This window comes from Diorhabda sublineata, chromosome 4 (assembly GCF_026230105.1).
Source record: "Diorhabda sublineata isolate icDioSubl1.1 chromosome 4, icDioSubl1.1, whole genome shotgun sequence".
Classification (NCBI taxonomy): Eukaryota; Metazoa; Arthropoda; class Insecta; order Coleoptera; family Chrysomelidae; genus Diorhabda; species Diorhabda sublineata.
In genome coordinates this window covers 21,687,510-21,700,861 of record NC_079477.1, presented here as the reverse complement: position 1 = coordinate 21,700,861, position 13,352 = coordinate 21,687,510, and the positions used below count along the sequence as shown (strand labels likewise).

The following is a 13,352-nucleotide window of genomic DNA, read 5'->3' as shown; positions in this document are numbered from 1 at the left end:
CCTGTGTTTATTCGTAAGGGCTATCGTGTTTACTGAAGAAGAGGTACGTCGACTAAATTGGAGACGAATGATAATGAAAGGCCTCACACCGCCAGAATCGTGCAAGATTACATTGCAAAAGTCGGTTTCAGGGTTATGGAGTGGCCAATATTCAGTCCTGACGTAAATCCGATAGAACATTTATAGCTTAACGCATTAATTTCACTATGCTAAACATATGAAGTCTAAATAACTTTGTACTCACGTGTTAAAGCATATTAAATTGTCTTTCAAACAGATCTGATGAATAATTGATAAAAATAGAATTCAAGTTAAAGAATTATCAGTTTTTCACATATTATTTTATATATTAATTATAAATTATATAAAATTAAAAAAATGTCGACCTTTGTATTTCTTCGAAACTATTTGGATAATTAAAATAATTTTCTGGTGTGTATCTTCATTCCAAAATAAACATTGAAAATTATTTTTATTCTGTTGATAGGTGGTCTGAAAAATTACAGATGTTCGTGATTTCTTTGAACGACTCTTTTCTTTGAATTGTATCCAAATGCCTTGGCATATAGTTACAATTAATTTGATCTCTTTCGAGGTAGAATCAACAGCGTACGTCAAATTATCCACCGTTTTGACATTGAGGAATGCGTGCATATTTTCAAATTCGAGGTATTCATACAAAAGTACAGCTGAAAACAATCTCTTTTATTTATTAAAATCAAATTTCATCTTTAAAAAATCTCCAAACGAAGTTTCATTAATAGAAATTGATAATTTATTTTGAAAATTGAAATTAAAATGAATTATAAATTAACAAATTAATTCAAAAGACAAATTAATGATGCTTCATCATAAAATGATGATTAATGATCTTGTATTTCAGATTTTCTTTTTTTTTTCTTCGGTAAGCCATCTGTCTTTCATTTTTAGAAAAAATCGAAAACGAGTTTCCAATAAAACTTAATTTTATAATTGACATTGCAGTCATTAATGCTGAACAGGAGTATGTGGTATTTCTCTCTTTAATATAATAATTTTTTAAAGCAATAAAAAACATTATGACAGAATTATTCGGGGCCGAATTTTTTTTACAGTTTCACATTTGCATCTGCAAGTCGTAAAGTATTGGTAGGGTCGATGTTGAGGTATCGAGTGAAAAAAAAGAAATGAATAATGAGCAGGTGTTTTGGACAAGTCGATTGTGTTACCACGTACTACATTTTATTATTTTGAAAATAGATTTGTCGACTCTGTTTCTTTAAAAGTTTAGTTGTCAATTAAGCACAAACTAGTCCTTTAGATTCTAGCAATAGAAACAGTTTTGATCGTTTTATAGCATTTTTGAAGAATACTAGTGGTTTATTAAGTACAAATTGATTTTTTCGTATACTTTGACCCAAATTAAACTGTATAATTCACGTGGAATCTTGCTAAATAATTGTGTAATTAGGATTCCGTGACGATCGTTTCAATATTCTATATACGTAATTCTGATAATATGCTCCCAAATAACGGACGATCTATATTTGGGATTAAACTTAAGCTCTATATATATTGAAGGAAACTTCGAAATTTCGATCTCTGTTTATTATATTGTGAAATACGTCCTTCCGTCTATTAGATGGACGAAACTTTTGTAGTGTATTTTAGTTTTTAGTACTTTTATAGATTTTTTTTCTTAAGCTTCAGTATAAAGAACTCGCCAAAAAAAATATTATTTATTATTATAAATGACCCTACAAACGTTGTTTTGCCATGAAAATTTTTGTTCAATAAAAATAACTTACTATAAGTGGGTAGGGATCTACTTAAATCGAAAGCATGCTTTATTTAGATTAATAAAATATTCTTTATTTGAAGTAACGAATATATTTTAAATTACAACTCTTGATAGCTGTCTAAACATCGAAAATAATTATTCATATTTTTACTATTCATCATGGTAGTTGAAAAAAATTAAAGATTAATCTCTCAGCGCAATAGGGTGTACAATATTCTTGGATAGTCCTTCTTAGTTTACCAATACAAAAAAACTGCATGCTTTTCCCACGCGAGAACATGCCATATATAGTTGTCGGTGTTTCCAAATTTAAGAAACATATAAACAAAGTCTGATCTACCAAAATTTTGGTATTAAAAACGTTTTTCATTAATTTTTTAATGACTGATCGTGTGCCATTACACATATGTGGTAGGTGTAAATTATAGATCGGAATCTTCAATTGTCAATGGTGCGATGGCATGCCTGACAAATCCAATGAATATAAAAACTCAAGTAGATATTTCACAGATTCGTTGGTATCGCAAATTTCATCAATAAAGTTGTATACCACCAAGTCCCTAGGCAACAACTGTTATATCTTGAAATTTAACCAATTGGCGTTCACATTTTTCATGCTCTTATATCTTGCATTACTCTAAATTTGATTGTTCGATTACTCAAATTGGTGACTGTACATAAAACATATAAATAAAAATACTTATTGGTGAATATTCGTTTGCTTTTATTATTTGACTTAACTTTTTACCTATTTTTCAAAAAATGTTAGGTACGATATGTACAGGTACGGTAATGGTCGTTATTGGCTGAAGCTGACAACACGCGATTATTTACATGAAATAACTTAATTAATTGAGAGTAAAAACTGTCTTAATCATTTTATGATGATAATATTGCACTAGAAATTAATAATAAATTTACTATAAGAGTAATATTAGCATGAGAATTGAACAGTTATGAAAAAATAAAAATATAAATAAATTTCAAAAAAAAAAACGTTTACGCCGTTTCCGAGGAGCGTGCAGTGATATTTCCAAATCAGTTTTATAAATGGAACCTAGTCCAAAAGGAACTGGTATTTCATCCTGTGGCTATAAACTCTCACCTGACTAAAGTTTAATTTATAAATACCTATCATACTTTATTAATGTAAAAGTTCTTTGAACTTTTCTCCATTCTACAGAAAGTAAAGTTCAATTTTAGCAACTAAGGTTAAGGATGTATTATTTTAATCCTATTTACTTAATAATTCTCAAAGGAAACCCACCAGAATTACGTATTTATCTTTCAAATTAGAATAGTTCAAGATAAGCACCTAAATTAATTGTAAAGTAAGCATATTCACACATTATGTACCTGAAGTGCTCCACCAGTCAAAGTTCCCGACTGCATAACTCGGCATTACAATCAATTAATAACTTTCATAGAAAATGACCACAATGCACATCAGCTGATACAATCAAACGAGGGACTTTGAAATTTTCTCATATTAAAATAATGTAATTAATTGGAATGAAAATGGAACACAAAGGGTCATAAAACAATTAAAATAATATTTAGACGTATTTTATGATCACATCAATTTTAACTAACTAAATAATAATTCCATATACATTAAGCTTTGTATTTAATATCAATTTTGTTAAAAGTAGGTCTTAAAATTTTGCTGTTATTCGTTTTTTAATATCACGTGAGCTCGTGTCGATTTGACGTGTGATAATACGCGGCGTAACTTATATTATAGGTGATTGTTTTTGTCACTAGCCTCATTAATCATATACATTTTAAAAATTATAATTCAGGGCTACGTTATATTTATGCATCGATATATATATATATATATATATATATATATATATATATATATATATATATATATATATATATATATATATATATATATATGTATATATCCCTATTACATATTCAAAATATATGCAAAGTATTTCATACAATTTAATAGCGATAATTTGAATTTTAATTGGATTATTGGGGTTAAACACACTGCTTATACTAACACTACACCAACACTCACAATTACACAGTCTGACGCACGTTTCGATAACCAAGTTATCTTCTTCAGAGACTAAAACCTAACAACTTGACTTACGTGTTTTGTACTGAATTTTCCCACTAATAAAGATTCTCCCGCAAAAATTAATTTCAGCAAGAAAAATTCCTTGGCGTCTGAGGATATAAATGGAAAGCAGCTATACTTTCCTTTACTTTTCCGTCAATAAATTTGAGCCGCTTCTCTTTCTAGTGGTGTTAAAGAAAAGTCACATTCATTTTCTGTATCATTTTTTTAGATGATTTTTGAACAAAATTTTACATAAAATATTAAAACACTGAAAAATTGGAACACAAAATAATGTTTGGTATTTTGTATATTGTATATATGGCCGATTTTTGGTTTCTATTTTTTCTATATTCCCTGACCAATACATTCCGAATAATCTCAAGGTTAATTTTTGAAAATTATGGGATTGATAAATTATGATTTTGAAGTATTTTGTTGAAATAACAAAAAGAATTTGGGCTATAAATAAAACAGACTAATTCGAACCCGTTGTTATACGACGCCTCTGATTTAATTAGGAAATTGATATCAACATAATACTATACGTAAGTCAGATTAGCATATTATCACCCTTTGACTGACCAACTGACATGATACATCTTTTTGATATCACTAATGGACTAAAAACGTGTTCATTGTTTAGTGAGGAATGCCGTTCTGGAACAAACATCATGTTTATACATTATAAAAAGCGAGATGTGTCCCGTATAGAGTAAAAAATCAGTTTTATTCACGACGTTAAAATAAAATTAAGTCTTATGTTATGTCTTCTCAACTTCGGAACGTTATTGGCGAATAGCTTGAATATAGTCGTCATTTTTTGATATAATGTATTTCCCTTACCAACGAGATCATAAATATGTTATATAGAATTTCAACTGAATGCTGTTATTTTTTAGGCGTGGATGATTTTTCAAACATGTATATGTTCTACATCAATATTCGAACATGTTTGATGCCCTGTATTTCCAATACTGTGTGACCCAACAAAGTCCTGATTTTTTTCTTCGTACATCTAACCTTCCTTAACACCTCTCTAGAATTTCAACTCAATGCTCTAATTCTTTTGGCGTGCATGATTTTTCAAACATGCATATGTTTAACATCAATATTCGAACATGTTTGGTGCCCTGAATTTCCAATATTGTGTGACCAAACAAGGTCCTGATTCTTTTCTTCGTACATCTAACCTTCCTTAACACCTCTCTAGAATTTCAGCTCAATGCTCTTATTCTATTGGCGTAGATGATTTTTCAAACATGCATATGTACTATTTTATTTTTGAATAAGACCAATCCTGTTTCGTCAAGAGCTCTTCGAAAATTACCCCTTTTTTCAAATACAAAGCTCTTAGAGCGATCACTTCGAACGCGAGTGAGTCGACAAAGAAAGAATGGAAATTCATCAAAAGAATTTCAACAATGAAGTGAGTAACAAGAGGATGGATTGTAATTATTATTGACTCACGTTAGGTTTATTATTTTCAAGTATTTGTTGCTTGCTAATTACGAAATCACTCAAATTAATGTATACTAAATAATGAATTTATGCAAATCTGAAAAAAAATTCTATTTAAAATTAAACAAAATAATTTCTAGAGGTTTAACTGATTCGCTTGGTCTATTCTACGATTTTACAAACAAGTTTACGGAGATAAGCTGTTTGAAAAAGAAAACAAGTTGTCGGCCGGCCGGCTCTCTTTCCTCATCTTCTTCCTCTACTTCTTCTGGTCTACGAAGGTACAGAAATATTAATGGTGGTTTTGAACTTTGCTTTCAAACTTAAATAGGAATGCTGTGTATTATTGATATTGATATTTGCAAAAACCGGATTTATATCAAGTACTTGCATTTAAACGATCAACATGTAATCAACGGCTTTTTTCTATTTTAATTAATTGTATAAAACTTCATTCGAACATTTATAAGATATATAATTTTTTTATTGTGTTAATCTATAATTTATATACATAAAATGATTTGTTAATAAGTAAAGAAACAGTTTTCTCTATCACCATCAACCCCAATTAACTTCCCGTTAGGGTGGTAAATGTCCCTTGAGTATTGAGGATTTCTGAAAGGACCTCAAAATTTTTAGAATACTCTAGAAAGTTCTAAAATATTCTATAATAATCGATTTAGAATGTTCCAGAAATTTCCCAAATGATCAGGAAAGCTCCAAAATGAGTGCAATTTATTATGATCGATATAGAATGTTCTAGCAATTTTTGGATTGATCTGGAAAGTTCCAAAATGTATACGAGTGTTATTATCGATCTAAAAGAACCAAATCGAATTGATTGATTGTTTTCTATGTACCTAATCCGAGCATCGCCGGGTTTCGCTGCTAGTTTGTTTATAACATCGTATGCTTCCTAATAATTTTTTTTGAATAGATTAAGGTAAATAATTTTAATTTTAGGGATATCAAAGTTTGTTCGGAACGTACAAAATATTTTTCAACACTGTATAAAGTCAAAATTCCGGCACATCGTTAATTTATTACTACGCTGTTAAAGCCTTGATTACTTGTAGCTGAACGTTAAAAATTAATTTTGTTTAATTTAAAATTCATCATTACAATCGATCAGTTACCTTTTACGATCATTTTTCATAACCAGTTGCCGTGGCAGTACATTTTGTATGTTTCTAACCAATCAATCTTAGTAATCTGTGTTTACTTTGGTATTTATTCTTAACAAGTGTTATGAATCATGGTAATATAAATCTACATTAAAAATGATACCCTGTTGTTGTTCTAATCTACCGTTAGTGTCAGATTTTTGGATAATCCTCAACCACATAGCGTACTATGAATTATTCATTTATACCTCAGTGCCGTAGAATCGTCTACATATGCACAAATACTTGTTTAATAAAAAAAAATAATTATTTGGACTTATTGTGAAATAATTCTAAGAAAAAATAAATATGTAATCGAATTTTAAAAAAAACGTAAGTGATAATGAATTAAGTAGCTTGTTCATCGCATCTCCATCACTGTTATGGTATATAACTCACAGCGGCGCAACTGAAACAAACAATCTCAGATTACAAAAACGAAGCTGAATCCTCGAATGTTTTTCAAGGTGCGGTGTAAATCCTCCTTACTTTCCGACCCCCCGCAGTGCTCGTCGGAGACCGAAAAAACCACAACGAGCTCTATGGGAGACTAATTTTCACTTGTCATAACAAAGAAACTCGTACCACTAAAATATAAATCAATGACAACTTGACGGGAGCAATAATTTTTCGTTGGTTAGGCGTTGCCGCAAACTTTCAATTTTTCTTCACACTAAAGAATTCTAATGTGACTAATCATTGTGTTTCAATATAAAGTTTTATTTATAAAATTCATTTTCTTAGTTGAAGCTTTAACATTATTTTTAATAAAGATAAGAAATATAGTATAAAATTTATCGGAAGAATACTAACAATCTAGATCGTGGATTTGCTTGAAAGTAAAAAAAATACATAATACGAATGAGAATGTCAGTGGGGAATCGGATTAAAGAATCACTTTAAAGAGACTCGTTATTTCAGCTTTATAAAACCGGGAGAGCCAGTTGCTAAGTACACTTATATTTTTCCAATTAGCATGACGCCAAAATTTCTATTTGTTCTCATTAATATTATCATCGTTTCCCTCATGAGCGAAAATACAATTAATTACATAAAATTTATTGTTACAAATCCATTCAGTAATTATCGACAAAATACCATTGGTGAAGATATAAAAATGATTGTACTAATCTTTGTTCAAGAAAATTATTCAGTCGTTCAATCATCTTAAAAGCAGATGATTTTGATATAAGATGTTGAGTGTTAAGTAAATTATCCGTCACGGGAAGATGAGACACATCCACGATACACAAAAATAGTGAATTTTAAGGTAGGAATAATGAAGAAATTTGATTTTTTTAAACCGGTACATGCTCATGTCCTGAATAAAGACACCTAATTTAAACAAGTTGGTGGTGTAGCAATTCGAAAAATCATCAACGACACTCTTTCTACATTATACCCCGAATATTTTGTGAAAAAATATAGTAATATAACTATTGAATTTACTTCAAATTACTGATACTATCCTTATAATATACCATACGGTATATTATAATCTAAATAATTTTTTAAATCACTTGGTCATGGAGAAGCATTGAGGTAAAGTTCCAAGTATATGGGCAATAAACTGAAGAAATTTACAACATCAATTTCTTCCAGCGACAACGTGAACTACGAATGCATAATATTTTATCAAGTTATTTATCTAGGGCGTGTAATTCCAAATAATTCCTCAGTCAAATTCAAATAATATACACGGCTGATGTGTTGCTAAACTACTGGATTTGTTGGTAGAAAATTAGATAACTTTATACAAGAATTGAGTTGTTAACGAATGTTCTCAAATTACTATTATATGGGAAACGGGAAAGCAATTTTTTTCTGCACATGTCTATATTTGATCGACATTTGTCAATTTATTATATATTTCGGAGTCGCTTCAAATACGTTTTGAAGTTATTGTGATATGATCACTTCTAAATAAGCGAAATTTATATGAATTAATATCACCAAGAGCTTTCATTTGGAAGGTTTCACTTTTTAATTATTCATTCTAATCAAATCAGTAAATTATATACTTTATTGTGTTGAATTTTCACCTCCCTGTTAATTACATATTCCGACTACTTACATTGAACTTAATGTATCTTGTAAAAAATATCGTTCAATATTCATCAAAATTAAATATTATGTACATAATTTTTCTGACTGCGATGTTCATCGTACCGCTACAGATTTCAAAATAAATTTCACTCCCATTTCTAGTCTAATCGAAATCAATTTGATTTAATTTCAGACGTAGATGGGAATAACGAAATTTCATGATTGGCTTTAGGCCATCTCATTAGAATTGAAAGTGATGGTACTAGTTTAATGGAGTATTAAAGTTCCAAAAAAGCAGAACATGAACATTTCAATTTAGCAAATAAAAAACGGGTATTTCGATTTATACAATGATCTACTTTTCTCGGGATACTTGGGATAATTAAACGATATAAAAAACTAGGGCCCTAATCGTCGACAAACACACAAACACAACTGTTTAAAGTGAATATCTTCGTATCTGATTTTAATATGGACCTCCTAAATAAAATGGTGAAACTACTTTGACTTTAATATCAAATACTATTTGGAAAAGGAGTGATAACTCTTTTTAAAGATCGTTTTCATATAATTTATGATTACGTTTGTGGAAATTGAATTACATTGTGTTACTACAAACACCTCCGATAGTACGAAAATACCACTTGTGACGCCATCTATGCACGAGGCTGGAAACTATTGGTAATTTCGATATTAACATAATGACAATTTGGTGTTAAATTCATGGATTTTCATTGGTACTATATTTCTTTACTTATTACAACGCTCTTATTTAAAACAAGCGCGATGTGCGGTCTACTTAATAATTTATTAATTTATTTATAGTACAATCATCATGCCTGAAATTTTTTGTTTGTTTGTGTAAATTAAGAACATTAAGTGAGATAACATTCCAATATAATAGAAATATTTGTCACGCTAAAGGTAAATGCTAACTTCCTGCAGTTTTTATATATTAAAATTTATACAAAGAGATCAAGTTTAATATAGAATGTGACATTATTAGTAAACTAGATAAGATAATAGTTCCAATGACTGGGTTAATACAGCATGCAGAGAATTTTATTGAAATACTGAGGGACATAACAAACGGATTAATTTTGTTTAAACATTGGAATTATATAAAAAAAATGAACAAGTTAAAATGAAGGAAAAAGTATTCTTAAATTAAACAAATTAATCATATTCATTTTATTATTTTCACGCGAGTAAAATTACTTCGAACGTTGAACTAATTAGCTACAAAATGATTATAGTGATGATGGAATATTATTAATCACCAAATCTCTTCGTATTTTTATTTCTAATATAAGAAATTTAAAATCTCTTATCAATAAAATATTTTAAAAGGTCTCTTCTTTACATAACATTTTCTTCAGAATGTTGTTGCATGTTATTTAAATAAATATAGAATTGTATTTCCATTTAGAACACAACATTTGAATATACATTTTAAATGTTGTCCTTATTTAAATTAGGATGTTATCAGATTCAAATTATAATTAAAAGTCTTTATTCATTTCTTTCATTTTGAAAAAAAAAATGGATAATTAGCTAATATACGATATTTACGTTATCGTTTTAATGACACGACATCGTTTCATATTATTTTTATATTCCAGGTAAGAATGTCGACCAAAGTCCAGTGGTTTATGAGGTGAAGAATAGAAAAGTTAGATGGAGCCGTAAAATCAAAGGTAAGATAATGAGAAAGTCCGCTAAGCATGGAAATTTTGATCATGGTAATTGAAAATAAAAGTAATTAAAAATACATATTGAAAAGCCTTTCATTCAATATTAATTTAAATGGAATAGATAAGAAATAGAAATTGCCCTACTCCCTTCTACGTAAGTATTCATTACAGTTAACTACTTTCAGAACAACTAGGAATAATATTCGATCGATTCTTGTAGATATGTATATAGCTAAAGAATATATTACATCTACTGTACGCCAGATGGCGGACGGGAATACTGTATTAAAAGTTGTCTACAAAGAGGGGAAGCATGAATTGAAATGTTCTCTATTTATTATGCATATTCATGTTAATTAAAAAACTTCAGGATTCAAATTGATATTTCTAGAATGAATTTCCATTTGTAAAACGAAATATTATCTAGAAGATATAGAAATTTCTATGCATCAGTTAGTAATATATACAATAATAATAAATAATATTTTTATAATTAATTATATCAATTGCTAATGTAGAAAACCATATTTCCTTTCATTCTCTATAAAACTAGCATTTTTATTTCGTTTATTTTTAAAAGAATCCATTATATATGTTGAACCGACATTGCAGAAGCAGAAACAGCAGTTGGAAAAATAGGAATATGGTCAAATAAAAATATACACACAATACGAAACTAATCTCATCGAACATTGGGAGTTTTGGTATTATGAATCCATTATATGTTGTTGTACAGGTAGAATCTACTAAAAGTGACTCACAATTGCGGAGCGAATTATGTAATTTAAATCCTACGTCATTTACAAACAGAACCGAACTATTGAATATCCAAGTAAATCTAGATAATCTTTCGTTATAGGTCTTGTCAACAGTTTCGACGTATGACTACCCGCCATAAACTATGTATCATTGTCTGTTAGTCGTTTTACGTAACAAATTATTTTATTCCTTGGCAGTACAATATAAAATATTGGAAACGATGGAAAAAAATTTAAGTTCACGAGAACCATTTGAAAAAGGGAGTAAAAAGGGTTCTTTTATATATACAGTGCTTTTCAGATAAAAATATCCACCTTTAATAACTTTTGTAATACTGGTATTTAGAAAAAATCCAAAAACACGTCAATTTATGTTGGAAGGGGCAAGCATTATGGCTTATTTAAACTTACTGGAAAAGCCACCCCCTCACCCCTACAGCATCCCCTTTATTTTTTTAAATTACTTTTCATATTTTTTATGTAAAATTTGGATACTCCTCTTTGAGCTGATTTCAAAAATGTATAATACTTGTAGGTTAAAGTAGTTAGTTTATGAGATAAACAATTTTTCTTTTAAGAGCACAAATTTTACTTATTATTTACTTTCACCTTATTTGCCTGTACTAAAATGGGTTGTACAACAGTTCAAACTCTTTAATCTTTTTAACTGTGCTATTTATTCTACTTAAAAAATCCAAACAACAAAAAACTCTACTTTTTATTAAAGTTTGACAGAGGCTCAACAACCCCAATCGTTGTCAACGATCGGTGTTTCATCTTCTACAGTTTTCCGAATTCTACATAAATTCAAGTACCACCCATACAAAGTGAAGTTGGTGCACGAGTTGAATGAAGATGATTTTGATCGTCGTCTAGAGTTTTGCGAATCAATGACGCAAATTATCAATAACAATCCACAATTGTTAAACAATATTTGCTTTTCTGATGAATGCTCATGGTCATTAAATGGCTTAGTAAGTAGGCATAATTGTAGATATTGGGCTGAAAGTGATCCACATATTATGCGTGAATTCCATACACAACATCCCCAAAAGTTAAACGTTTGGTGTGGTATCCTAGGTGACCACATTGTCGGACCTTTCTTCATCAACGGAAATTTAAATGGTGAATCATATCTTGAGTTACTCAGGGAAGGGGTTGACCCACGTATTACAACAATAATAGAAAATGATAACCTTTCCGAAGATTTACTGATATTTCAACAAGACGGAGCTCCCTCACACTATGCTATGCCTGTCCGACAATTTTTAAACGAAACATTCCCCGCTCGTTGGATAGGTAGAAGGGGGCAGATGATGGAGTGGCCACCTAGGTCACCGGATTTAACACCCCTAGACTTCTTTTTATGGGGATATTTAAAAACAAAACTTTATGCTACCCAACCAGAATCTCTGGATGATTTACGAGAGAGGATAGAAAATGAATGTCAACAATTAAATCCAGCCGTATTAAGCAATGTCAGAGAGGCATTTCAAAATAGATTATACCATTGTATGGAAGTGAATGGTACTCATTTTGAACACTTATTGTAACTTCATAATAAATAGCACAGTTAAAATGATTAAAGAGTTTGAACTGTTGTACAACCCATTTTAGTACAGGCAAATAAGGTGAAAGTAAATAATAAGTAAAATTTGTGCTCTTAAAAGAAAAATTGTTTATCTCATAAACTAACCACTTTAACCTACAAGTATTATACATTTTTGAAATCAGCTCAAAGAGGAGTATCCAAATTTTACATAAAAAATATGAAAAGTAATTTAAAAAAATAAAGGGGATGCTGCTAGGGGTGAGGGGGTGGCTTTTCCAGTAAGTTTAAATAAGCCATAATGCTTGCCCCTTCCAACATAAATTGACGTGTTTTTGGATTTTTTCTAAATACCAGTATTACAAAAGTTATTACAGGTGGATACTTTTATCTGAAAAGCACTGTATATACCATTTCTTATTTCCTAGACCCAAACAGTAGTCGAAAATATCTTACATACCGATTTTAGAAAGTACGTCTCTGCGCAATTCCTACTTCAGTTACGAACATTCGGACCAGTTCGGAATATAAAAGTATACAGGAACAGGAAAAGGTGTGTTCGAAAATTAAAAACAGGGGCAAAATAAAGAATACGAGACATGTGTGTGTAAAATGTTATATTACGGCGTTGCCGTCATCAACAGAGTGTATTTTTATATTACAACTATTTTTAAGTAAATTAAATGAAATCATATCAGTCATAATTCAAGTAATTGTGTATCTTAAAATTCCCAGTAATAATGTAAACATAATACGGCACGTGTTCAAGGAAATTTGACATTTGACAAAAAACAGTTCATAGAGATGTGGTTCCATTGATAATC

The 13,352-nt window shown here is 29.7% G+C and overlaps 1 protein-coding gene across 2 annotated transcripts in view; it reads left to right on the top strand.

Annotated features, from left to right (window-relative positions):
• Positions 1–13,352, top strand: part of LOC130442494 (rho guanine nucleotide exchange factor 10) — a 134,949-nt gene that overhangs the window by 61,796 nt on the left and 59,801 nt on the right. The window contains exon 4 of one of the 2 annotated variants that reach the window (XM_056776650.1): positions 10,150–10,224. The exons of the other annotated variant lie outside the window; for it this stretch is intronic. Coding sequence (XP_056632628.1) covers positions 10,150–10,224 — 75 coding nt within the window. The remainder of the gene's footprint in view (positions 1–10,149; positions 10,225–13,352) is intronic. 2 annotated transcript variants of the gene reach the window in all.